A 26,820-nucleotide genomic window follows, 5' to 3' on the forward strand; every position below is an offset into this window, starting at 1 on the left:
GAAACTGATTAAAGTAACCGGACCAGAAAGGAACGGAGCGAAAAGTCATGGGGCCCGTTGATGCCCCTGCGGACAGGATATTTCTCTTTTCTCTTACATTCATGATTCATGGTGATAATTAAGACGCCATTTGGTCCTAAGAAGGTGACCACCTAGTGTCAATCCAGGATGGGCAGTGACACCAGCTCCGACGATACAGCCACGTGTACCGTGCTGAGCTCTCTTCTTTATCAGTTTCTGATCGATTTTAAAATTGTAGCTAACTTTCGCTTCAGTCGTCCATACTCTTTCCTATTTAAGAAAGCGATATCACACACGCCCTGAGGCAGATACAGAGTCTCTGGATAACCGCCTCTGTGTATCATCCCTGCAGCTTCAATATAGAAGGAAGAAGAAGTGAGGAAGAAATCGTTTAGAGAAGAACCAAGATGTTTAGGGCGAGTAACAGCTTAATCGGGTTTGTAAATTTCATGACGTTTCTGCTGTCGATCCCGATACTGGGAGGAGGGATCTGGCTGAGCAGCAGAGCCACGCAGACGGACTGCCTGAGGTTCCTCCAATGGCCCATGATCGTTGTCGGAGCTGCTATCTTGGTCATTTCACTCATGGGTTTTGTTGGCTCCTGCTATAGGATCTCATGGATGCTCTGGCTCTATCTGTTCTTCATGTTCTTTGTTATCGCCACTCTCTTCGGCCTCGTCATCTTCGCCTACGCTGTCACCGCCAAAGGCTCCGGCAGGCCGCTCTTGAACCGGGGCTATGAGGATTATTACCTGACAGACTATTCTGGTTGGCTCAAGGACCGGGTCTCAGAGACCAAGTATTGGAGTAAGATCAGTGCTTGCATCCATGATTCAAAAACGTGTCCCAAGCTGAGGAGGACCGTCGGTGGAGTGCCGGAGTCGGCGGATATGTTCTATCGCATGCGTCTCTCTCCGATCGAGGTCTGTCTCTGTAACCTTCAATGCGTTTTTTTTATATGTTTCAGGAAAAAGTTTCCTTTCTTCTTTTCAGTCCCATAAAAAATCCAGGGGATAGAAAAGAAATTCTCTTAGGACATCTTTTCTCTCTCCCTCTCTCGATGAAGATTAGAATTAAAAACCAGTTAAAGTTTGGTCGATATTTAATTTCCTGTAGTTTGTCAGATTAATATCTATCATCAATATGATAGCAACACTGTGCAAACTGTAGAACATGGTAGACCCTCCCAAGGATAGAGATCTGAATCAAGAATAGGACAAAGCATGGCTGGAGATCAACATAATCATGTCTCCATTGCTGATTTATATTACCGTGAGGGTCCTCCTAGATGGAATCTTGGGATGATATGAATTATTATTAAAATCCTCCGGTTGGTTACAAACAGCTTATTATAGAGAGATTTACAGAGACCCCTTAACGATTACAAAGACTAACCTCAGCTACGTATCGTAGCTGGATACAGTGTTTACAGTTTGAGTTGGAGTCATCTTCCTCATCTTCTACAGCTTACACTCTACAATTACTAATTGCTCTGTTCATAGTTGTCTTAAATTTAGATATTTTGACACTTATAGACAATCTCTGTTCGTTGTGGCAGTCTGGCTGTTGCAAGCCACTCTCTGCTTGTGGGTTCACGTATGTGAACGAGACACTGTGGAACCCAAATCCTGGCCTGCTTCTCGGCGACCCTGACTGCTCTAGGTGGAGCAACGATCAAGACCAGTTATGTTTCTCCTGTGACTCGTGCAAAGCCGGCGTTTTGGCAAGTCTCAAGAAGAGCTGGAGGAAGGTCTCTGTGATCAATATTGTGGTGCTCATCATCCTCGTGATCTTTTATGTTGTTGGATGTGCTGCATTCAGAAACAACCGCAGATTAGACAACGATGAGCCTTATGGCGTAAACAGGATGACAAAGGCACAACCTACAAGGATACATTTCTAGCCTTCAATGCAGATGTGAGATACCCACTTCTCATTTTCTCCATTTGGGTGATGTTGTCTCTGCTCTTTTTCTTTATTGGCTTATGTTGTGTGTTTAAATTGGGTACTTCAAGTTTGCTTGTTTAGGTTTCTTTGTAATGAAACTCTACAGAGTCAGTCTACACTTTATTTGTGCCAGATCCTTTTTATCTTTTAGCAGTAGAGATTAAAAGATGGGCTGTCCTTTAATTTTCCCCTTTGTTTTTCTGGGGATGGCTTGTATCTATAATGCATGTAAATATGCAAGGTTAATATAAGAAAAACTTGGTTTATTATTTATGCTTCCATGAAGGATTTGTTACAGAAGCAACTTGAACTTTTGGCTTCTTGATGCATAGAAGGGTAACCACCGAAAAATAATTTTCTGGTCATGTAACTGGCATAAAAATCTGCTGCTAAGCTCCTGCAGAAATGGTCTCATCAGCTTTGACAGTAACCTTTACAGGCATAGGATTTACGTAGCAGAGGGAAAAACAGAGAAGTACAAGACTGAGGAGACATGGCTAAGTTCAACTGAACTTTTGAAGTACCCATGTGTGACTGGTTGTCAGATTGCTTCAGAATATGTTCCCTTTTCTTCTTTTTCTAAAAAGAAGGAATACCCATTGAAAAGCTTTTTCGACTTTTCTGCTAGTTCCTCTTTCTAAAAAGAAGGAATACCCATTGAAAAGCTTTTTCGACTTTTCTGCTTGTTCCTCTTTGGATGGAAAGATGATGGTCCCTGCTGAAGTGGTGAAATTCTTCCTGAAACTTTTCTTATTAGCAGCTTGATGATTCTCTCCTGTTAGGCATGACAAAATCATCAAAATCATGAGATTTTCAATAATTTTGAAACCTATGTGAGGCATGACATTAAATCTTTAGATAATAACACATTCGTTTATATCACACTAACGAACAACCCATAGGAAGGTAGAAAATGGTAAGGTCTTTAGGGTCAAATGGAATAAATGAATGAATCTTAGAATTTAATTGCACTTTTTTCAAACGAAAGAGGAGATAAGACCGTTAGGGGACCTAACCCTTGTTGTTATTTTGCTTTGTTTAGTACAATTCAACATCATTAGTCGATTTTAGGATTGTACCATGTATTCTAGAATTGATTTGACATATTCAAAGCTTCTTGACATAATGTTTGAGCATAAGACAAGATGAAAGTAGATTTTTTTTTACTACAAGAATTCTTGACTCTGACTTGCATCTTCATCAAATTAGGAGTAATCTCGTTTCTAAGCCAATCTGCAACTAAGAAAGCTAATTAAATTCTTATGAAATAATAAGACATTTATGGAACATCACTCGTTTTTGTTTCAATTGTAATCAAGAAAGTATCAAGATTAAAACAATAGTTGTGCAAAGATCGTAGAAAACAAAAGGTAAATAGATGATTGTTTACATCTTCATTGCTAAAATTTAAGTAATAGAGATAAAAAAACACAAATAATAATTTGCATTAGTCATTACAAACAACCTTTACAACAAGGATTATAAAACCCAAAAAGTACAAGTTGATCGCCCTCTCTTGTTTTTTGGCTTCAAGTGAGTAGGAATAACACCATTGTCCACATATGTTCTATTTAGTAAGTGGTAAACAGATAAACAAGTAAAATTGTCCACATTAATCAAACATACTTAGCTGAACTTGAAGTAGATGGAATTGTGTAGCGAAGTAACCCTAGCTCCAAGGAAGTAAGAGAGAGAGTTAAGATCATTCAGAGAGAAACGATGAGCAAGACAATTAACAAATTTAGAAATATGGTCATCATTGTTACTAGTAATAATAATGTCATTGACATATACCAATAAAAACAAAATATGTTTGCCAGTATTAAGAGTAAATAGGGAATTATAAAAGTGAGAATTCTTAAAACCTGAACCAGCAAGAAATTGACGTAGGTCATGATACCTAGCCTGTGGAGCTTATTTGAGACCATAGATAACTTTATAAAGTTTGTAGACAAAGGTTGGATCTTCTGAATCAACAAACCCGGTGCTTGTGCCATATAAACATTTTCTTAGAGTCGGCCTTGAAGAAAGACATTGTTGATGTCGAGTTGACGAAGGAACCAACCATTACTGACTGCAATACTGAGTACAAGTTTCACGGTGGTGGTCTTAACAACCGTGCTAAAAGTTTCACGGTAATCCACATTTGGTTGTTAATGAAATCTTTTGGTCACAAGACATGCTTTGAATCTGTCAATAGACCCATCAGAGTGTCTTTTTATTCGGAAAATCCTCTTACAACTAACAAGATTAGAGATACCATCAGGAGAAACTAGCTCCCATGTCCTATTACGAGCATGAGCATCATATTCTTCAGACATAGCTCGATGCCAGTTATGATATTTGAGGGCTTGAGTCATGGAAGTAGGTTCAAGGTCGGTTTGGAATGGTAGGTGGGTGTGAAGGTTGAGTTTTTTAATTGATTTACAGATATTATTTTCGGCTCGAGTGGTCATGTGATGTTGGATGAGTTGTTAGGTAGTTGATGGTATTTCGATAGATGGATGGGTCATGGTTATTGCTCAGTTTTTGTTTGATGTGTTGATGCCTCAAAGGTTTGTGGATTATCTTCAGAAGGAGGCATGACTTGAGGGTGCCCTTGAGGTGGAGTGTGAGGAGTTGATTGTGGTGACAAAGTGGATGAGATAGTGAGTACAGGTGGAATCCAAATATCTATGGTGGTAGAGGTGGGACGAGGTAGGTGATTATTAAGGGAGTTGCACGAGAATATATTCTACAAACTGGACATGATGAGAAACAAATATTTTTTATGTAGATGGTTCAAAACACAAGTAAGCACTTTGAGATAACGAGTAGAAGTCAGGGATAACATAAACAACCAAAAAAATCTAGTCTAGCATAATTTGACATTTTGTGGAAAATTAGTTTATAGGGAGATGATAGATTGAGTATGGTGGTTGACATTCTGTTTATTAAGGGGGGTTAGTCCACAATGGAGTGGAAAATTGAATTGAAGTGAGATGAATTGCTTCCACTTCAACTCATGTTTGGGTGTAAGTCTAGGCCAGTTGAAGTGGCTGGAAAACAGATTCCAGTGTTAGTGCTTGGAAAACAGATTTCAGTGTCTTTTTTCTAAATAAAGAAGAGAATGAGTAAAGGCATGAGACCAAAAGGTAATTGGAAGGGAAACATGAGAAAGTAGGGTGAGACTAGTTTCAACAATGTGACAATGTCTTCTTTTTGAGTAACCATTGTGTTCATGGGTATAACACGGAGTGGTTAATTGAGAGATGTTATTTAAAGAAAGGTAATATTTGATGCCCATATATTTAACCCCCATTATCTAAATAGAGTGTGATTATTTTTTTTTGAAGTAATTTTCTACAATGGCTTTGTAATGGTGAAAAACTTCATAAACTTCATATTTTCTTTTGAGTGGGTAAAACCATAAGTATCTGGTAAAGTGACCATAAAAAATGACATAGTATTTGAAACCATCGTGTGACAAAATAGGAGAAGTCCATACATCAGAAAAAATAATTTAAGTGGTTGTGTAGAGATAAGAGATAAAATAAAGAAAAGTATCTATGACTTTTATTGCTAAGACATGTATTACATGAAAACTCTTTTGGCATAAGAGTAGAGAAATTTGAAGATTAACTATAAAGAATGTGTTTCAAAATGGGAAGAGTAGGATGACATAATTGATGATGCCAATTGGATGATTTGGTTTTGATTTGAGAGAAGGCAAGGATTGGAGATGAAATGAATTTACTAGCCATCCACTCATACACTCCATCTCTAGTGCTACCCGTCGAACGAATTGGCCTCATGCAAATATCCTTTACATGAAAGGAAGATGGTAAAAAATTAACAAAAACATTATTAGTAGTACAAAATTGAGAGAGAGATTTAAGTTTTTTCGCATGGTTGATATGCAAATGACATCATTCAAAGTAAAGGTAGTAGTGGTAGTTGGAAGATATATAGAATTAGTGTGAGTGATGGAGAAACCAGTGTCAGAAGATATATAGAACTAGTGTGAGTGATGGAGAAACTAGTGTCATCGCCAATCATAACATCATCAGAGCCAATATAGAGTGCATGAAAAGATAATTTGTTCAAGTCTGTGGTGATATGGTGAGATGCTCCACTATCAAGTAACCAAGTAGGATTGTTGGAGGTGATGTTAGCAACATAATGAGTTTGAGGCTACCATGGTGTTGGCTAAGTACGAGGATGTGGAAATCCTGTATTGGTACAAGTTGAAATGAGGGACATTGCTTAGCTAAGTGCCCCTGGATGCCACAAATCTAACAATACCCCAGATATGGATGAGGTCAAGGTCTGCTGTTGTAAGTTAGAGCACCTGAGTTGGTAGCCATGGGTGGTGGGCCAGTGTTGTAAAGAGTTGAGCGCCAACCCACATGACCAGTAGAATATTGAGAGGGTGGGCGCACATTGTTGTTAGAATTTGGAGGGTGCCTACTTATATTTTCTCGATTCGTTGGATTTGCAGTGATTGGAAGATGTGCATCAGGTGTTATGTTTGCATGAATGGTTGCTTCAAAGGATAAAAGTTTATCATGAAGTTCATCAAAGATGATGGGTGTGTCTCGAGTTTGAACAACACAAAAAAACTCTTTGTATTTATCTCCCAATCCATCCAAGACCTTTTCTGTAAGATTTTCCTCATCCATTGATACTCTGAGTATGGCAAACTCATCTACACAAAATTTAATGTATTGGAGAAAATCAGTGATATTCATAGTACCTTTGGTGGGATTTTTTAGAAATTTTTTAACTTGTTTGATATGACCACGAGATGGTTTGACATTTGTATTTACAAGAATAGTCCATGTTTCTCTAGAGGTGGTGGCTCAAACAATGAATGAGATAATTGTAGGAGACAAAAAGCCGATGAGGGCATTGAGAATTGGTTGATTATGGTGGATCCAGATATTGTAGGCCAGATTTGGGGAGAGATTTGCAAAGAGGGTCTCCGACGGACAAGATTTGTAACCATCAATGTACCCAAGGAGATCGTACCTGATGAAGGGAGTTTCAAAGTGAAGCTTCTATGAGAGAGTTGGTAGAGGTGAGTTTGATCGGAGCTTGTACATAAATATTGATGGTAATGAGGTGAAACTCGTTAGTGTTGAGCACTGTTAGGTGCACTGGAGCATTTGGAACTTCGTTTGTAGTGGACATAGTGATTGATCTAGCTAAGTCGACTTATATATAGTATGCAATGAGCTGGAACTGAGAGATAGTGAATAAGAGTTGAACTGAAGCTCTTTGATGATCATGAGATTTTTTTTCTCGCACGTGTGGCTGACACGAACGGCGCACGCTTCATTTTCAACCTTGCATGCATCTTCTTCCTTTCGTTGGCAGTGTCGGGAACAAAGGCAAGCCTGGGCGGCTGTCGTGGGATGTTGGAAGTCCGTTCTGGTGGCTCAGCTAGGGTCATTAGAGGCACACAGAAGTTTTGTCGAAGCTTGGCTGGTACGTTTAAGAATCGTGTGTTGCAAAGAGTGTTATTGCGGGACGTCGGACCTCCATTTTGGTGACTCAACTAGGGTCGTCGAAGGTGCACGAAAGCTCGGCCGGAGCTCGACTGGTTCGCTAAGGAAGAATGTGTTGCAGAGAGAGCATTACGGGCGGAGAGGCAAAGGAAGTAAATTTAAAAACAAAATCGAAAGAGAGCATATGTAGAGGATTTATCAATATGCTCTGTTATCGTATGAGATGTTGAATTAAACCACATATTTGCATTGATTAAAAGTCATATTTGTATACAACAATTTATAACAATAAGCTTAACGAAACGATAAGCTTTACTGAAGGATAATTACAACAGAGAGCTTGTCTCTATACAAAGGGTAAATAATCCCTTATTTATTCGTTATCTATTATTTAACAACTTACAATGTAGTGTCTTGTAACAACAAACCTATAATGTTTTTCAGGCTGCAAATAGGTTGGGTTGGACAAGGGAATTGCATGATCCATATGCAAAAACCAATTGAAAATTTTGACCCACACCCTACTTCGGATTATATCAGATTGGTTTAATTAATAATTTTTATACATTCGTGGATGTTGCATATTGTATCTGAAACTTCAAACCCCGCATGGGATCCTTTTTCATGCGGATCGACAAGTGATTTTGCTTGAACGTACAATTCTATATTTGATCATACAAACAAAACTGGATGCGTTAACGAACTAAGCTCAAAAAGAGCAGAGCTGCAGCCTGTGATTTGGGTGCTCGTTTTTGGTGGAAATGTATTGCCCAGATTTTACGTAATCTTAGTTTATTCCGTGACGGATACCAGCTTGGAAGTTATCTCATTTTGAGCAACCAAAAGAACAAAATCGATGAACAACCCATCCTTTTTATAATGCAAAAGCGAGAAATATTTGTCTGAATCTTCCTGGAGCGAACACAGCAACGGTGTTAACACATTCCTGCAGAATAAAAATGCAAAATACTGAATCCAATCCGTACTTTTTAATTTGAAATCGATTGATGATCCACATAGCTTGTAAGCCAGGAACTCCAGGAGTGGACGCTGCATCCGATGCTGCCTTCATCCTTAAAAAGTCCTCAATTAGAAGCCACTAATCTTGCGACACGACCAATAAGCTGTCCAATACGTTGAAAAATCTTCACTGGGTTGTCGTTTGTCACACGACTTAACGTCCACGAAGAGAGGTTTCTCAGATTATTCGGGGAAGCAGCTGCAGAGGGGTCAGAGGAGAAAGAGACCCCCAGGCCTGTGAAGATAACTGGAAGTAGTGGTGGACAATTGATCCTCTGTAGAGATCAATTTTAAGATCGCTCTTGGATAATAAATTTCTGATTTGACATTTCAAATCTGAGCCAAGGCAAGATTACATTCAAACTGAGTCTTATCAAGCCATACTTGACATTTCAAATCTGAGCCAAGGCAAGATTACATTCAAACTGAGTCTTATCAAGCCATACTTGAGTTTGATGAGTCAAGGATGAGTCAAGGATGAGTCAAACCTGGCCTGGACTATTCAAAACTTGGATCAAGTCAATCGTGTTAGTAAGTCTCCACATATCATCATAATTCATATCGAACAGCCGCACCAGTCCACTACAACATTCACACCAGTTTTTTTTAATGGATTTGCTTACCAACCCATCTTCCACTCTTTCTCTCTCCACTCTACAGCAATGTCTTTATCTCCGAAAAAGTTGGGTAATTTCGTAATTTAACTAATCCTCATTCCGCTTTTTTGTCTGATTATTCCAGGCCGATCGCTCTGACCGTCGCCAGAAACCTCTGTTTTGTCGAGAGTCAGGAATTAGCATTGTCGTTGGTCTGTGCCATTTTCGTAATTATGGTTTTCCTTGCCATCAACAAATTGCGCTTTTGCCCGCTTCGTTTCACACTCCCCTCCAAAGGCATCTCTGTTGCTTGATTCATTTTCTAATTTCATTCTCTGCGTTCTCACCGCTGGGTGTCGCACTCTTTATCTTGTCACTACAGCTCGTGGGGTTGCCATTTCTTCGGTCCCTTGTAGAGAAATCCGGGTTCTATAAAGCCCCCTTTGTGTGGGACGAGGCTTCCTAGCACTAGCGAATCTGACAGCTCCTTGCTGCGATCCATTTGGGTTCATTGTGCTGTTCGTGTTTCGTGGTTTGCTGTTCTTGGGTTCTTTGTTCTTCGGTGTTAGGCAGTGCACTTCATGTTTCGAATTTTGTTTGGCTGAGTCGTGGAGGTTAGTACTCGTATTGTGTCAGTGAATCAAATGCTGGCTTTAACTTTTAGAATTAAGTCGTTTGATATATTTCAGCTGGAGTTGTTTTCTAGGTGTAGAAATTTGAACTTCAATAGTTTACTTTTGATAGCAGTTTGTTCTTGAACTTGTGCGATTTGATTTTGTTTTTTATCACCTCTTGGGTATTGGCAACTGGGCAAAGATAGTACTTCATTCTATATGTAGAAAATCTGTGAGTGAAAGGAGTATAAATGATAGAAACAAAATTAGAGAGTCTTCGAATTTTCTTTGTGGTTTAATCAGATTGCCCTCTACATTATTATAATGTTAGGCCTCAATATGGTGTCTGTGTCAAATACGGCAAGCATTGGTCCCTTAAGGAAACGCTGTTATGATGGCTCCCATTAATCCACAAATTCAAATGAGAGACAACTGGAAGCATCCTGATTTCTTTCTTTTCTCCACTTATTTGTTTTTCATAGGTGATTGATGATGACCTTCCTTTGAACTACTCAAGGAGTCCGGAGCTGTGTCAATGGAGTTTGCTTCTCTCTGCTATTCGCGAGTGCAAAAACAATGTCCAGTCGTGACAACCTGCCTCCTGCTTTTGCTCTTTCTATGCAATTGCAGGACAGCAATGCCAAATTCCTCATATCTGGTTGGGCTTGGAAGTTACGACATCACAGGACCTGCTGCAGATGTGAATATGATGGGATACGCAAATTCAGAACAGATTGCATCTGGAGTACACTTTAGACTGCGGGCTCGCACCTTCATTGTATCAGAGCCTCAGGGAAATCGTATGGTATTTGTCAATCTTGATGCCTGTATGGCCTCACAAATCATAACAATTAAAGTGCTCGAAAGACTGAAGTCCAGGTATACCACTTTGTGTGCATGTTTCTATATGTATTAGTTGTTAACTCATAAAAATATTAACTTCGGTGAAGATCTCCCATAAAAAACTACTGTATGGCTAACTTTTATCTTCCATCATAGTACATGCAGTGCGTAAACATCATCTTGAATCCTAATTTTGGTGATGGTGCCTCGTGGATCTGTTTTTCCTGTGTGTTTTGGTTCTATGAAGCTCTGTTTCTGGCTTTTTAAGTTAATCACTTTCTTGTCACTGTCCAACTTCCTCAACAATCTTATTTTGTGTTTGACAGGTATGGTGGCTTATACAATGAACAAAATGTTGCTATTAGTGGCATCCACACACACGCTGGGCCAGGGGGTTATCTTCAGTATGTTGTATATATTGTAACCTCTCTTGGATTTGTGCGTCAATCATTTGACGTAATTGTTGACGGTATTGAAAAGAGTATTGTACAAGCTCACGAGAATCTCCGTCCTGGTTCGGTGTTTGTCAATAAAGGTACAGACTTTTTTCGTATTGCTTCTTTTTTAATGTCAAGCTATGCATATTTTGCTTCCAAATTTTTGTTCTTTTGTCTTATATTGATTAACATCATGATCAGTTTCTTACTGGTTGGTCTGTGGTTCACAGGGGAGATCTTAGATGCTGGTGTAAATCGTAGTCCTAGTGCTTACCTCAACAATTCACTGGGAGAGCGAAACCTGTATAAATATAATGTTGATAAAGAGATGACTTTGTTGAAATTTGTTGATGATGAATGGGGTCCTGTAGGTAGTTTTAACTGGTTTGCAACTCATGGGACTTCAATGAGTCGTACAAATTCATTAATAAGTGGTGACAATAAAGGTGCAGCTGCACGTTTTATGGAGGACTGGGCAAAACAGAGTGGTTTTGGAGGAGGAGCCAAAACAATGTCCCATGATGTTTATGGCACCACTCTTGGTAAATTACATGGAATTCCCCGAAGGGTCTCTAACATAATTCCGAATGTACATGAAGATCGTAAGTTTGTCACTTCTTATTTTCTCGACATTTTACCTTTTCGATAGAAAATTGGTGTTTATCAGATGCCTTGCAGATCATAAACTTATGGAGCTTGCGGCTTCCTTTGAAAGTTCTGGGGGAAGGCCAGTGACCAGATTTCTCAGTGTTAGACGGCGAGTACGGAGCTCTGTTAGCCAAGGTCAGAGACCGGGATTTGTTTCCGCATTTTGTCAATCAAATTGTGGAGATGTCAGTCCAAATGTGCTTGGTGCATTTTGCATAGACTCTGGACTACCTTGTGACTTCAATCACAGCACCTGCAACGGAAAGAATGAGTTGTGCTATGGCCGTGGCCCGGGGTAATTATTGGTCTATTCATTTCCTTAAATATATATTACTCTTTTCAAAGACAACACACTTTTAGTAAATGAAGTCTGTTTCTGTCAGTTATCCAGATGAATTTGAAAGTACACGTATTATCGGGGACAGACAATTCAGGAAAGCTGTAGATCTTTTTAGTAAAGCAACAGAGCAGTTAAAAGGGAAAGTTGATTATCTGCACACTTACATTGATTTCTCAAAACTTGAGGTTGCTCTTCCTTCTGGTGAAGTAGTCAAAACATGCCCTGCTGCCATGGGTTTTGCTTTTGCTGCTGGAACAACTGATGGTCCAGGAGCTTTTGATTTCAAGCAAGGAGATAATACGGTATGCTTAGCAAATTAGTGGGTTTTCTCTGCTTTCTTCCCAATATCTAGAACAAAATTGGCTTTTTAGAAATATCACTAAAAAAAGACTTTTTGGAAATTAATAGAAAATGGAGAAATGAAAACTTAAAAGGTTAAGCTCCAATTATCATCCATCATGTAAAAACCAAAAAGACCACCCAGAAAATTATAAATCATGGTGCTGCTGGATAATTAACATCCCTGACGGGTTGTGCTTTGGTTGCTTGAACAACTGATAGTCCAGGAGCCTTTGATTTCAAGCCACGGAGATAATACAGTAATCCTGCAAATTGATGGACCTTCTCGGCCTTCTTATCAGTTTCTGTAACAAATTGACTGTTTGAAAATATTAAATTTTTTTTTTGGAATTAATAGGAAATGGAGAGACAAAACCTTGAAAGGTTAACTGACAATTATCTTCCTTTACATACATGGTCTTGCTTAAAGTAAACTATATGACATGGTCAATCTTATGATCTCATACTCATGCAATCAACAAGGCATAGCGTGACAAACATCTTTTAAACTAATATTCCTACATCTTTAACATCGTGTCAAGATGTCAAGTTCATTGATATTATAGATTGTGGTTATCTATTTATATGTGAAAGTTGTGGAGTCCATGTGCTACTTTCTAACTGTCTGACTTCCATATTTCAGGGCAATCTCTTCTGGAGATTGGTGCGCAATGTACTTAAAACCCCAGGCAAAGAGCAAGTTGAATGCCAGAAACCGAAGCCCATTTTGCTTGACACAGGTGAAATGAAAGTACCATATGACTGGGCGGTGAGTTGAATCCTCCTTTTCTTAGTCTGTTTTTTCTGGAGGCTGATGTTGTGGTATCTTTAGCAATTGAATTTAATAATTTTTTCTGAGTATTTTTCATTGATAGTTTTATGAAAAGAGGGGCTTCTTGGGTTTGCTTAAATGGTAGAATGTAATCAATATAGGGGTTGGTTTCTTGATTTTGTATTTACTATTCGGTTTTCTTTGTCTGATTTGCTTTGATTTTTTAAGGAGACACTTTTTTACTTATCATAATTCTTATATCTAAAAAAAATATTCTATATTTTGCAAGACTGTCATCAGAAAAGTAACAGTTGACTTGCTTTCACATTTGGTGCTGAGAAGTGTGTGATGTCTTTATATTTTCAGCCCTCGGTGCTTCCAATCCAGATACTGCGAATAGGACAGATGGTCATTCTCAGTGTTCCTGGAGGTGGTTTCCTTCATTCTTAAGATATGCTGTTTGCTGTTCATTGTTTTTATTTGGTTCACACGGTTGTCTTGAAGGGTCATATCTATCTTCTTCTTCAGAACTCTCTTTCTCTCTCTCTCTCTCTCTCTCTCAATTCATTCTTCAACAATTGGTAGTCTTATCCAAATGAAAACCTTCTCTTGTTAATTATGTTTCCTGTTTTATCCCTATTCTTCAACAGAATTCACAACAATGGCTGGAAGGCGTCTCCGTGATGCTGTTAAGACCGTTTTAACCCAAGGAGGAGATCGAAAATTTGATAAAAATGTTCATGTAGTTATTGCTGGCCTGACAAATACTTACTCTCAGTACGTGACCACTTTTGAGGAATACCAAATTCAGCGATACGAGGTTCGTGAACTTTCCGTCCCTGCATTTACAGTATAAAAGTTTATCATGGTGATAAAACTGAGTTTATGTGAATCTTAGACGATGGATAAGATTTCCTATATATTCATGTCACATTCTGTAATGATTCTATCTGACAGTTCTTAAAGTAGTGTAGCCCATTCATATGACTGCATACAACTAGAAAGAGAGACTGTAACGTTTTGCCTAAAATACTCGTCACCTCTTCTGACAATTTTCAGGGAGCCTCAACACTGTATGGACCGCACACACTAAGTGCATACATTCAGGAGTTTAAGAAGCTTGCAACTGCTCTTCTGAATGGCCAGCAAGTTGAACCAGGTCCAACGCCTCCAGATCTCTTGAGCAAACAAATTGAATTACTCCCGCCAGTCGTTACTGATGCAACACCAATAGGTGTGAAGTTTGGAGATGTTAGATCAGATGTAGCACAGAATAGTACTTTCAGGAGAGGTGATACTGTAACTGTCACATTTTGGTCTGCTTGTCCTCGGAACGATCTGATGACAGAAGGCACCTTCTCCCTGGTGGAAATTCTTGATAAATCCACACAGACATGGGTACCAGCCTATGACGATGATGATTTCTGTGTAAGGTTCAAGTGGTCGAGACCATGGAAATTGAGTACTCGAAGTGAAGCAACCATAGAGTGGAGAACACCAGAGACTGCAATTTCAGGTGTCTACAGGATTAGACATTTTGGGGCTTCAAAAAATTTGATGGGTACTGTTAGTCATTTTACTGGCGCCTCTCGTGCCTTTGTTGTTGCAGATTGATTATGTAGTCAGTACTGAAGTTTCTCTATTCTGGCCATCATCTCCTAGTTTTGAACATGAGAGATTATTAAATATTAAATAAAATATAAATTATTTTATTTAATTTAATATTTAATTAAATAGGTCACACTGGAGTCGTTCATTCGCTTACTTATAAACTTTTATAATAAAAAATTAAGTAATTACAAGTTTTCCCTTCTATTTTTACAATCATTTTTAGATTTTTTTTTTTATCTATTTTGGAATTTGGCCGACAGAATTTGAAAATATAACTATTTGGGAAATTATCAAAAAAATCAAAAACGGTTTTTTTTTGAATCCTATTACGGGAACCTTACTAAAATTTCTGTAAATCTCCTGTCATTTATAAATCCGAGAAGAGGTTTCTCTTTATAAAACCTTCAAGAGCTGCCCAGCGAGGACGAAAGTAGGGCTGAACGGCGCCTCGATGTCCGATTGAATCAGTAGTGAGGTGTCTTATTGTAAAGAGATATCTGCAGATTCCCGATTCGCACCCAGAGGTTGTTGACATCACCGAGTTCCTTGATTATGCAGCTGGCTTTTTCATTCGATTTATCTCGCAATGGGTTGCATATTGAATGATATTTTTCTTTGTCTTTCGGAGTAGAAGCTAAAGTCAAGTTAGGAAGAAGATTCTGAAGAGAAATGTCCGTTCAAGAGTATCTGGACAAACATATGCTCTCTAGGAAGATTGAAGACGCGGTCAATGCTGCTGTTAGGGCGAAGGCTCCAGATCCCGTGCTCTTCATCGTTAGTTATCTTATGCATTTCCACTTTATTGATCTATGTTTTTCGTCTTTTCTGTCTCTTCATGTTTTGTTCAATCTTTGATTTGCATTCCTTTATATTTTGCAGTCGAATCATATGAAAAAGTCAGTCCCGGCTGCAATCACGAAGATTAAAGCTCGGCAGGTCTTTGATAGTAGAGGAATTCCTAGTGTTGAAGTTGATCTCTTCACAAATAAAGGAATGTTTAGAGCTGCTGCTCCTAGTGGTGCTTCTGGCGGAATGTAGGTCACCATCGGTTATATGTTTTTCCTTCTCTTTTTGTTTTTTCTTGAATATATATTAGACACCATTTGGTTTTAAATACTTAAAAAGTGCGGTTAGAAATTCCCTGCAGGACTGATGTGGGTTGCCTTGATTTTGAAATTGGAGTGTCTTATAGCTGAATATTCCTGAATGATTTTTTTAGGAAACTTCTAACTCTTAACTGGTGCGATTAAACCTTGATTTCCATTTCCAAGGTATTGCAGGAAATAGTAGTTTTTTTTAATGATGGAAAGTTTGCATGAAATAGTTTGTCTGTATCACAGGCTTTAGGCCATCTGAGTTCCTTTATGCTACAGAAATTTTACAACTGCTTTGCTTCACTATTGAGACAGTTTATTGGTGATAAGTGATATTTTGGATAATTCCTGAAGCAACTTCACAGTTCCAGAACTTTTCCTGGTTATTGCATTCAAAGATCCAAAGCATAACTTTTTCTAAGCATCATGGTGGCTTTAGATGTTTATACAAATAGTTCAAATCCTGACATTTGATTAGAGTATTGATTTTGATCTTAATGACTGGGAATCTAGAAAGATATTTGTTTTAGACCGTCCTTCACCTGCATTTGTGGTAGTTGGCTTCCACTTTTTTTCAAATTATACCCTGATATTGTATCAAAGTGCTCATGTTCTGTTTCATAAATTGATCCTAGCTATGGGGCTTTTGAATTGCGTGATGGAGAGAAAGGAAAATACCTCGGGAAAGGTGTGTCAAAAGCTATTAAGAATATTAACGAGAAGATTTCAGAAGCCTTGATTGGTATGGACCCAACACTCCAGTCTCAGATTGATCAGGCAATGATAGATCTGGACAAAACTGAAAATAAGGTGAGGCTAACTTGCTCCATTTGTACATGATGTTGTAATAGATTTATGCATTCATAAACGAAGTTATAATAAATTTAAGCATTTTATTGTTTCAAATAAAATATTTCATCTGAATGCTAAAAATCTTTTGAACTTGCTTACTTCTTCAGAGGCATAACATTTCAGGACCTTTCTTTATACAGGGTGAGCTTGGAGCAAATTCAATATTAGCTGTTTCAATAGCTGCTTGCAAGGCTGGTGCTGCTGAGAAAGAGGCATGTCTGCTTCATTATGTTTATAGTTTTTTGTCTTTATGTTCGTGAACATTTTCTTTTGTGAAGTATTGAAAACTTATTCTTTTTTTGCCAGGTCCCACTTTATAAACACATAGCTGATCTTGCGGGTAAAACGGGTGCTGTTCTTCCTGTTCCTGCCATCACAGTTATCAGTGGTGGGAAACATGCTGGCAATAATCTGGCAGTCCAAGTATGCCCTACGATATCCAGGTTACAAACTTAAATGAATGAGTGAAGTTGATGTCCCTGCTTGCTTATGTTACTTAGAACCCTTATGATCTTCTATTGAGTAGAACATCATTGATTTAAAGAGTGGTTTTCATAAGTGATTTGATGATAGTGAAAAGTCATTTCTGTATTGCATCTGGGTTATTTCTTAGCCATGATGTATTGTCGAGTACTAAGACTCTATGCTTCAAGAACTGAATTAATGAGTGGCAAACTGCTAAGAGTTATTCAACACTCATGCTTTGCAAGACCTATGCTTTGAAATACAGTTTTTCATGTCGTTTATTGTATGGGGTGATATTTGTTGGATTTTGAGGAGGCTAATACATGGTGTATTAGGTAATATGGTATATAAAGCTCCTATATCAACTGAAACAACTATATATATCAGACTTTTGGGTGAGAATGTGCTATCTTCTCATTTTCTTCAGAAAAAGAGAAGTTAGTATGCAGTTCTGATATTCTCCAGAAGCATCAGAGAACAAATCATGAGCCATTCTTGCTGATTATTAGGTTCAAGTTTGAACATGTATATATTGCACAGATGTGTTCTTATAGTGTTTTGTTATATTTTCTGAGTTCATGGTTGTTCTTACAATATTTTTTTCTCTTTCATTCAAATAATTGAGTGTGTTTTTCCAGACTAATTCTTTGTCGCATGTATACATGCACAATTTAGCCCCAGGAACTGATAATTTAAATGGTAACAGGAAATTATGATTGTTCCTACTGGTGCTAACACATTTGAGGAGGCAATGCAAATGGGTTCTGAGACCTACCATCACTTGAAGGTATTCACTTACACAGAGAATGGAAACCTTTTAAGTGTAATTTGCTTCTGAATTTGCAGCATCCAATCTATGATGGTTATAAACATTGTTTCAGTCTTTTAGCTTATTTTTGCCTGTTTATCAACTTTCCGGAAAACAAATCTTTGGTAGCAGTGTTTTCTTTTTAAAACAATGAAATTCTCATGAAGGTTGTGATCTGAAAATGCCCAGTTACGTATGCCTGCAATTACTGAAACCACACAAGCAAAATCCAGAAGTCAACTAGGTTCTTGCTGTATGAATTGACGTGGTAAAACCTTTATTGATGATGAAATTTTGTTTCATTATAGAAATAAATTCCATCCTGTTTCTAGTCTTACAACCATATAGAAAAGAGAATGCACATGCACAAAAAAATGTCCTTTTTAACTGGAAATATTTGTAGGCTTAGTATCACACTTTGTGTGGATTGTAATAGGAAGTTTAAAAAAAGTCATTTGAGATGGTTTGGGCATGTTCAACAAAGGTTGCTCCACCTGTTTTAGTGTGACTTGATGGATGCAAGAAATGTAGATAGACCAAATAAGATGTGGATGAGAAGTTTGAGGCACTTGAAACTATATTTTTCCAACCTGGGATCGGGACCCGGATTCTTCAAAATCCGGGCCAGGTCGTTTATCCCGAGTCCAGTGCTGGACTCAGGGTGGGTCACAGTGAACTTACCCAAAACAGAAGGGGTGAGTCCAACCCCCAGACCCAACCTGGCCCTATTAAAATCTGGGTCGACCTGGCCGAGGCAGAAGACCCTGCTTGATGCAAACCCATGGTACTTGGGAAAAGCTTTGATAAAGATGTTGATTTTTATGCAAGGAGTGCTTTTCACACTCATATGCTGTTTTTAGGTCCATTATGGTGAAGCATATTTTACTGCCTGAAATCTAAACTAGCTTAGGAAAAGGACGAAGGATAATAATTGTGGGGACTGTGGAAAGCATAGTTGGTTGCTTCTGTGCTCCAGAAAAATTGTTTAATCCATTTTTAATTAAACAGTTCTCATCTTTGTAAAGCTAAGTTGATTTTTTCCAGTGAAAAGTATATAATCTTTCAGATGACTACTTAGCTATAAAAATTCTTGTCTTGGGATTTGTACCTTCTTTAATTTTTGACAAAAACTTCTGCTCAACATACTATTTAGAATTGGTTGAAGAATGTCAGGTAATCCTTTTGTGTTGAGGTGGATATAGCTAAGTTCTTTTTTTTTTTCTACTGATTAATTCTCTTGTACTCCTTGATCATTTGTTTCTTATCACTCCCCAAAATAGGTAGTCATCACAGAAAAGTATGGGTCAATGGGGTGCAATGTTGGTGTGGATGGTGGATATGCTCCAGATATCTCAAGGTACATTCTCTCTTAGTGACATCTTGTAATATAAATCTTGTATTACATTCAAGGAATAATCTCATTATTGTGTGTTCCTATTGGCTCACACTTCCCTCTGATGCGTAAGCATGCAGTGTAGATTGCATGATCAAGCAAAGAGGCTGTAATGTCTCAGTGCACAAGTTTCTGTATTAGGATCATCTTCAGTATATTGATATTTTTGAGAATCTTTGGTTTCATTTATCTCTTGATGTTTTATTATCTTCCCCTTTTACAGTGTCACAGAAGGGTTGGACCTTGTGAAGGAGGCAATTGATAGAGCAGGATACAGTGAGAGAATTAAGATATCGTTAGATGTTTCAGCCACTGACTTCTGCATAGGTCAGAATAACATAATGGCATGAATAGTTCTTAATGTGTTTTATCTGAAACATTGTGCAGCTGTTGGTGCACACAAGCTGATATGATACATTTCTTGCTCCTTTATGTTCTCCTGAGCCATCATCCATGGATCTAATCAGTTCAGCCTGCTACATCAGCTAGATAATTTTCGTCATGCCTAACATACTGGATCCTCTTTGTCCTGCTTCAGGAAAGAAGTATGATTTAGACCTCAAATCTCCTAATAGGTCTGGGCAAAATTTTAAGACCGGGGAGGATATGATTGAGATGTATAACCAACTATGTTCAGGTACTGATTAGTCGTCTGGTTGTATTTATTATATTTTTTCTCCTTGTGTGAAGATTATAAGACTTTCTGATCTGCCAGACTACCCTATCATCTCGATTGAGGAGCCTTTTGATAAAGATGATTGGGAACACACGAAGCTATTCTGCAACCTTGGACTTTGCCAGGTCTCGCTACCTTTTCTCCTATGTTTCAACAGATTTAAAAACACAGCTTAATGAAAGCAATTGTCTGCAGGTCGTAGGAGATGCATTGCTAATGTCAAATCCTAAACGTATTGAGAGGGCTGTTCGTGAAGGCACCTGCAATGCACTTCTTCTCAAGGTATTAAACGTTCAAAGAATTCACACAAAGTTGAATGCCACAAAATTTCATAAAACTTGTCGGTTCTCTGTAGGTAAATCACGTCGGGACTGTGACAGAAGCTATTGAAGCCGTCAAATTAGCAAAAGATGCCGGCTGGGGTGTCGTGGTTTCTCATAGGAGTGGAGAGACGGAAGATTCCTTCATAGCTGACTTAGCAGTCGGTTTAGCAACAGGTCAGATCAAAGCTGGTGCACCATGCCGTGGAGAGCGCCTTGTAAAGTATAACCAGGTTGTAAATTCTGCCTTCATGTCTGTATATTCAGCATGATTTATGTTATGCTTGCATTTTTCTGATGCAATTGTTTTTCTGATTTTCTCCAGATTGCTCTGCATTAATGTCAAAACTAACTCCGTAGGTCTTACATAATATTTCTCTATGTTGCATTTGTGGTTCCATCTTCACTTTGCTCTAAGATATCCATTTTTTTCCACGTTCAATTTAGAACTATAAAATTTGTTTCACAGTTTTCCTGCCTTTTATTTTTTAACATTGGTGAGAAAAGATTTTATCAAGGGAGAACAGAGATTACAAGTGTCCTGCTTCCATTTATGCCATTCATCCTTTATCAAGTACATCAACCGTCACTTTATCTTTTTTTAGATGTTTGAGCGTAGGTTTTTTAATCTATCTTGTTTGATCTCTGCTGCTGTTTAGTGGTACAACGATGAACATTTCACATGTAAATTAAAAAGCAAGGAAAAAATGAAGAAGCAAAGAAGAGAGAAATGCTTGTCATAAAGCTGGGTTAGAATTGTGGGTTGAACCTCAATTGTCTTTTATAGTTTTAGCTAATATATTGCAATAATGAAGCTGCTCTTTAGTAGCAGAATTGTGACTTGTAACTGACCTGACTTTTCTGCTGTTATACATAAAACACTGTAATACTCGACAAATCTTATATTCCTAATTTTTTGGCCGGTTACTTAATTACCTTTTTTTGTGGAGACTTAAGGTAAGTTTTGGAAGCTAAATGTGTAATTTCAATCTTACAACGTAACAGTGGTAACATGAAACAAGCAGGTTGCATTGATCATTCAAGACAAAAGATATAAAAAAAATGCACGGCATCAACTTTAAAAAAAGAAAAAAAGAAGAAGAATGAACTGTACCCAAAGCATCAAAGGGTCAGTAGTTGTTGATGAATGAGAAGGTAGTGTTTCTTATTTAAACAAAAAAAAGAACGGGGTCATTACTCTATTACTTTCAGGATAGATTAAAGGGTGAGTAGTTGTTGATGAATGAGAAGATGGTGTTTCTAAACAAACAGAAAGAGGGGGATTGTTTCTTGGTTACTTTTACGTATGTCAGGATACAGTCAACCTGTTAGGTTTTCTACATTAGCCACTCATGATACTTAAACCCAAGATCTCAAATAAAATAACCCTCTACACAGTCATTGATCCAAAGGATATCATTCTGTCTGTTACGATAAGGAGGTCAAACTGGTCATCTTATTCAGTTTGATATCTCCTCTTTTTTAATACTTCCCACAAATTCTTTCCTTAACTAATTTTTCATTCTGAACTCTTCCTCATTATCCTAAACTTGAGAATACATTTAGATATGCACTTTCCACTGCTGGTTTGTTGGCAGCAGCAGTGCCTCTACTGCTACTTTGTAAAGGTGTGCTTTGGACAAGGGTTTCTACCTGATAGCAGGAGTGCAATAATCATGCGTAAGGGCTTAAAGTGTCCATTGCAAAAAGGTGAAGGGACAAGTGCGGTGGCCGCCTCTTGCTATTTTGGCACTGCAGGCTCCTTATGGCATTAGTAGCCCCTCACTCGCAAGCATATGCCCATTAAAGTCTGGGGTGCCCTAAGGCTTGTGATAGAAATCTACAACAAACATGATTTTTCTTCAGATTTTACGATTGATTGTTTTCCTTTCCATCTTTTAAGGGGGTCCGTGTTTTTGAGATATAAGCCGAGCACAGACCCAAATTTCTTTTTGTTAATGTCATTCAAACAAAATATCTGAATTCCAGGTTTGAATTTTTCACCACTTGTCCGAAGTAGTTGGATTTTTTATCCTCAAGAATGTAAAATCAGAAGGAAATAGAATGTACAAGTTGTTCACTGTGGAATTTTTATTTTTAAGAAGCTTTAGCCATTTGGCTTACGCCTTTGCATGGAACTTGACTTTTCCTTTTTCGCTTTCACAGTTACTTCGGATAGGAGAAGAACTTGGGGATGATGCAGTGTACGCTGGAGAAAGCTGGAGGTCACCATGATTTCTACAAAGAGATTACCACCTTGATTTCTCAGGGGGTTTTATTCAGATGTAATTTAGCCTTTTGGTTTAGCATTTTCAAGGCTGGAAGAAGAGATGAAGAAAAAAAAAACAAGGTTACTTATTCAGAGGTGGCTGTTTTGCTTCTCAATATTTTTGGTTCCATTATATGCAGATTGTGACTTCTGTGGGATACAAGCTGCAAATGATAACATTTGTTACTGGATTCCTTGCTTTAGGGTATTTTACTTTGATATATTAACAATAAGATGGTAGGAGTTTTACCAGGTTTGGATGTTACATCACAACTGCATATATTGTTAACTTAAAAATGGAAGATTGCTGCGCCAGCGTATTTTGAATGTTTTGGTTGTTATGGTGGTCCATGTTGTAAATCTTATGGGATCGTGCTTGGCTAGGAAGATGTACAGTAAAGTCTGAAGCCTGTTTAAGGTATGATTTTACCCAGAAGGAAATCATTACCCATGTGCCTCCTTTCCCTTCTGAGACTTGGACCCGTATGTGGTTATAGACTATAGCGCAAAAGACCCCATCCGATCCAGAACAAAAAATCTTCAATGTTACATGAAAGTTGATGACAACTTTATTATTTCAAATTCACATTTGCATTCAGAGGTATTGCTCTTTTTTTAAGTCACCACAACGAAAGGATGAGAGAGTTCATTTGACTGAAAATTTGATCCAGATCACACTTTCATCTTTCCAAATATTTACCAATATTAGAATAAAAAATTTCTTTTTGGGCACAAATTTGAGTCCATTATCACATGTAAATTTTGAACACTGGCTGGCCCATGGGCACGGGCGACAGCCTTAAACGGGCTTTAATTGCTGGCCGGCTACCTAGATTCAAAATTTAAAGATTTTTAACTTTTAAGATAATACCTTTTTTAAATTTGGCCATTTAGTTCAATCTAACATTATGGGGAGTTAATCAATAAACTAAAAATTTAATCTTCATCTTCAAAATGGGTGTTAATATAGACAAGTTCATTTTCAAAAATGGTGTTACTGTTGATAAATTCATCTTTATCTTTATTAATTATAAAAATGAATTAATTAAACTAAATGTTTAAATTAATAATATTTTAATTACCACTATTAAATCACTAATATAATAAAATAAATAAATAAATAAATAAATAAATATTATATTAATAACATAAGATAAAGTTTTTACATGATATTAATTACTAATATATTTTCACAAAATTAAAAATAATTAATCAACCTCCATTCCAAAAATACCAAGGTATCTCAAAAATTGAAGGGAGAAGAAAGATATTCGCCCTGTTTCCACCTCTTGTCACAACAAAAAAGGTGAACAAATATGGGAATCAATTTAATTAAACAGTGATGATTACTTGTAATACTCTTCATTTTGTAGAAAACAAATAATCAAATCACTAATACAGTCAATAAAACCAATCGCTCCATTTCCACTTTATGAACAGCTCAAAGAGCAGACAAATTTCTTTGATACAATGTCCTCAATAAATCTTTTAAACCCCGTCTGTTTCAACACATTTTCAACCATTTCCGATCCTCTTACAAATAAGGTGTAATACTAGCTCATTAGTACCGGGAATATTGCACAAAAACAATAATGACCAAGCTAAAAGTGACACAAGGTGAGCGCAACCCCCTGATAGGTTTTGAAATTCCCATAAAATTAGATTCAGCAAAGAGGCTGCAAAAGCGTCATTAATTCAACACAACACGAGCATTGAACAAGAATCCGCATAGAACTCATACCTTTCTATAGCTGACTTGCATTGAAACATGAAAATTAGAAAACAGGTTAGAAAGGTAGACATAGTGAATGGGAGTATTTTAGTCATCTTCATTCTTCGCTTGCACCTTGGGTTTCTTACTTACTGTTTCTGCTACTTCATCTGCTTCATCATCTTCTATCTTTGGAGCCAGATAATATCTGACATAACCCATTTCAGCAACCTTGTATTCCACCACAACAGGCAGCTCAGAAGACAAGCTTATAATGACTGTATTGGATAAGGGGGTTGCTTTGGTGAAAGAGTTCATGTATCTCAGAGCAAAGGTAAGTGAGACTGGTTCTTTCATCTCTATGATGGTAGCTTCTTCTGGCTGTTTGACACAAATACAGAGATTACTTCCTTATAACAGTTATTATCTATACAAGCTACAAGAAATAGCCGACCTCATTGCATAATCATGAGACAGAACATACTAGCAGGACAAAGAGAAAATAATAACTGTGGTAGTCTGATTAAACATCGGACGAGGGGTACCTTGTCAACAGAAGTGTTCTGCCTGCAAACAATATTTGCTGTTCCAATATCCCCTCTAGTGGAAAACTTCACACCTTCTTTGGTGACAGAAATCACAACTGCGATGTCCAAGAAGCAAGTTGCACAATAATGAGTGAAGAACAATGTTCAGCAGAGCCAATTTGAACAAATATCACAATAGTTTTAACCAGAACTAAGCAGTTGGCATCTATGAACCTATAAAAAAGACACTAACTGCAATTGATTGAATGGGTTAATATTGGGTAACAAGACTCGCAGCTACCTAACCAAATGGCCAAAAATAAATTATTTAAAAAAAAAACGCTGGTATTCCTTATGCTAACAAAATGAAATAGATTAAAGATACCTGTGTCACCAATGGTGCTTAGGTCCTTGCATATCCTGGCAAATTCGGAAGCGGGCATTTTCACAATGGCATGATACTCCGCTTCTGGAATTCCCAAATGCTCGCTGTCAATATCCATCAGCTTCATCTCAAAATCCGCAATCTTATCTTGGTCTTCACAAAAAGAAGAACAAAATTGGTAAAAGCAACCAATATCAGCCCGCATAAAGCTCAGGGAAGCATGTTACAACATGAATCTTACAAAACCTAAAAAAAGAGGAATATATTCAGCGGAAAAAGGCGTTAATATTTGAAGTCACTTCCTAGGTTATGCGAGACGGAAGAAGGAACTTACTAGGGCTCTCAAACATGAAAGTAACAGTATCACTGCCATCGTCACCCTTTATGGTGATAATATCATCATTTCCAGCACATTTCAACATCTTGGACATGTTGTTCAGATTAATACCCATGGAGATGTTACGATCGCAGCGGTAGTGCTCGAAACCCTCTGACCTAAGGAGAAGGGCAACAAGAGCCACATGGCTGGAGTCCATGGCCTGGAGAGAGAAGCCGGTGGCGGAGCAATCGAAGTTGGCATCTGTAACTAGATCCTTTATGGCTTCGAGGACCTTCTTCAGGAGGCTCCCTTGAACGAGCCTAAGCTCCAACATCTTGATCTTCCCGCAGTAACTCTAGAAGAATGGATCAAAGAAAATGGGAAGCAGGAGAAATCGATGAATTGCGTAAGGAAGAAAGAAATGAGAGGGAAAGGGGTCGTAAGGCAGTTAATTTATAGTGGTTTGGAAAGCTAGGGCTTGAGAGGGCGGGAAATAGACGACAACGAACCATTTCCCGCCACCCCGACAAATTTAGATGGTTTTGGGCGCGGGCGCTCTGCAGACATGCACCGAATTTTTGTCTTCGCGGCCAAGGGTGGCTTCAAACCGAGCCGGCTTGCGAGCCGCTCGAGTTCGGTTCGGGTCAAAATGTTATATTTCAAGCTCAAGCCGAGCTCGAACTCAGGGATGGGCTCATTTATATTAACGAGTCGAACTTGAGCAGAGCCCGGTTCGGCTCGTCGGTTCGCGAGCCGACTCATTAATATAACGAGCGATTCAAGGATCGGGAGACCTCTCTTCGTTTCAGGAAACCTCTCTCTTCATTTCGCCTGCGAAACCCATACCTCACTTTGCCATTTCCATGTCGTTTCAGCATGATTTCTTGCGTAAATCGCTATCCATCGGCAGGTATTCAGGGGAAATGGGGGATTTAGTCTTCAAATCCCTCGTTCTCCCTCTCCCTCTTCGATTCCTCGATTTTTTCCTCTCCGATTTCTGTCTCTTCTTCCTCTACGATTTTTTTCTCTTCTTCTTCTTCGATTTCTTTATCCAAAGTTTTTCCTCGCCGACGAGACAAAATCAACTGTCCGACAGAAGGAGGTAAGATTTTTATTTAATCTTTCTGTTTTTTTTTTCATCGCCGAGCTAACCTAAAAAATCTCTAACTCTCACTTCGTTTCCCAGCAGTGCTCCTTCATTCTTGGAAAGTCTTTTTGGATATCCGAACGGCAAACAATCTATTTCTGTAAGCAAATGTTCTTTTTCTCAGCTCTGTTTTTTTTTTTCATATATTTGCAACTGACAGTTCAAAGTACACTCGGG

The 26,820-nt window shown here is 38.1% G+C and overlaps 4 protein-coding genes across 4 annotated transcripts; 3 read left to right on the forward strand and 1 right to left on the reverse strand.

The window, feature by feature from the left end:
• The first annotated feature begins 286 nt into the window (after positions 1–286).
• On the forward strand, positions 287–2,207 carry LOC137942394 (tetraspanin-3-like). The gene is made up of 2 exons (XM_068788022.1): positions 287–944; positions 1,580–2,207. The coding sequence occupies exons 1-2, from the start codon at positions 429–431 to the stop codon at positions 1,922–1,924; spliced, it is 861 nt and encodes a 286-aa protein (XP_068644123.1). The 5' UTR covers positions 287–428; the 3' UTR covers positions 1,925–2,207.
• Positions 2,208–9,256: 7,049 nt separating this feature from the next.
• Positions 9,257–14,737, forward strand: LOC137942395 (neutral ceramidase 2-like). Its single transcript, XM_068788023.1, has 10 exons — positions 9,257–9,687; positions 10,170–10,566; positions 10,857–11,065; positions 11,198–11,569; positions 11,646–11,910; positions 11,999–12,257; positions 12,938–13,063; positions 13,433–13,496; positions 13,717–13,886; positions 14,126–14,737. The coding sequence occupies exons 2-10, from the start codon at positions 10,223–10,225 to the stop codon at positions 14,678–14,680; spliced, it is 2,364 nt and encodes a 787-aa protein (XP_068644124.1). The 5' UTR covers positions 9,257–9,687; positions 10,170–10,222; the 3' UTR covers positions 14,681–14,737.
• Positions 14,738–15,064: 327 nt separating this feature from the next.
• LOC137942396 (cytosolic enolase 3-like) lies at positions 15,065–22,896 on the forward strand. The gene is made up of 14 exons (XM_068788025.1): positions 15,065–15,201; positions 15,309–15,451; positions 15,557–15,711; positions 16,407–16,581; positions 16,764–16,835; positions 16,930–17,046; positions 17,795–17,875; positions 19,177–19,253; positions 19,513–19,616; positions 19,828–19,926; positions 20,005–20,090; positions 20,161–20,247; positions 20,321–20,518; positions 22,452–22,896. Exons 2-14 carry the CDS (start codon positions 15,347–15,349, stop codon positions 22,518–22,520), a joined length of 1,425 nt encoding a protein of 474 aa, XP_068644126.1. The 5' UTR covers positions 15,065–15,201; positions 15,309–15,346; the 3' UTR covers positions 22,521–22,896.
• Positions 22,897–23,881: 985 nt separating this feature from the next.
• On the reverse strand, positions 23,882–25,993 carry LOC137942398 (proliferating cell nuclear antigen). The gene is made up of 4 exons (XM_068788026.1): positions 25,512–25,993; positions 25,178–25,330; positions 24,811–24,908; positions 23,882–24,646 (listed from the first exon to the last, which is right to left on the reverse strand). Exons 1-4 carry the CDS (start codon positions 25,828–25,830, stop codon positions 24,374–24,376), a joined length of 843 nt encoding a protein of 280 aa, XP_068644127.1. The 5' UTR covers positions 25,831–25,993; the 3' UTR covers positions 23,882–24,373.
• Between the last annotated feature and the right edge of the window lie 827 nt (positions 25,994–26,820).

The sequence above is a fragment of the Aristolochia californica genome, unplaced genomic scaffold (genome assembly GCF_029961685.1).
Source record: "Aristolochia californica isolate CCGP_79_NKW_82.1479 unplaced genomic scaffold, dmAriCali1.0.hap1 SCAF_10, whole genome shotgun sequence".
Classification (NCBI taxonomy): domain Eukaryota; kingdom Viridiplantae; phylum Streptophyta; class Magnoliopsida; order Piperales; family Aristolochiaceae; genus Aristolochia; species Aristolochia californica.

What these genes read in the sequence shown, in the direction of transcription:
- LOC137942394 (XM_068788022.1), top strand. Translation starts at nt 429, where the DNA reads ATGTTTAGGGCGAGTAACAGCTTAATCGGGTTTGTAAATTTCATGACG. An exon ending in TGCGTCTCTCTCCGATCGAG is followed by an intron (nt 945 to 1,579) that starts GTCTGTCTCTGT and finishes TCGTTGTGGCAG; the next exon opens with TCTGGCTGTTGCAAGCCACT.
- LOC137942395 (XM_068788023.1), top strand. Translation starts at nt 10,223, where the DNA reads ATGGAGTTTGCTTCTCTCTGCTATTCGCGAGTGCAAAAACAATGTCCA. An exon ending in TGCTATGGCCGTGGCCCGGG is followed by an intron (nt 11,911 to 11,998) that starts GTAATTATTGGT and finishes TGTTTCTGTCAG; the next exon opens with TTATCCAGATGAATTTGAAA. An exon ending in TCAAGCAAGGAGATAATACG is followed by an intron (nt 12,258 to 12,937) that starts GTATGCTTAGCA and finishes TCCATATTTCAG; the next exon opens with GGCAATCTCTTCTGGAGATT.
- LOC137942396 (XM_068788025.1), top strand. Translation starts at nt 15,347, where the DNA reads ATGTCCGTTCAAGAGTATCTGGACAAACATATGCTCTCTAGGAAGATT. An exon ending in AGACCTACCATCACTTGAAG is followed by an intron (nt 17,876 to 19,176) that starts GTATTCACTTAC and finishes TCCCCAAAATAG; the next exon opens with GTAGTCATCACAGAAAAGTA. An exon ending in TATGCTCCAGATATCTCAAG is followed by an intron (nt 19,254 to 19,512) that starts GTACATTCTCTC and finishes CCCCTTTTACAG; the next exon opens with TGTCACAGAAGGGTTGGACC.
- LOC137942398 (XM_068788026.1), bottom strand. Translation starts at nt 25,830, where the DNA reads ATGTTGGAGCTTAGGCTCGTTCAAGGGAGCCTCCTGAAGAAGGTCCTC. An exon ending in AAGCACCATTGGTGACACAG is followed by an intron (nt 24,909 to 25,177) that starts GTATCTTTAATC and finishes TGGACATCGCAG; the next exon opens with TTGTGATTTCTGTCACCAAA. An exon ending in AGAACACTTCTGTTGACAAG is followed by an intron (nt 24,647 to 24,810) that starts GTACCCCTCGTC and finishes TGTGTCAAACAG; the next exon opens with CCAGAAGAAGCTACCATCAT.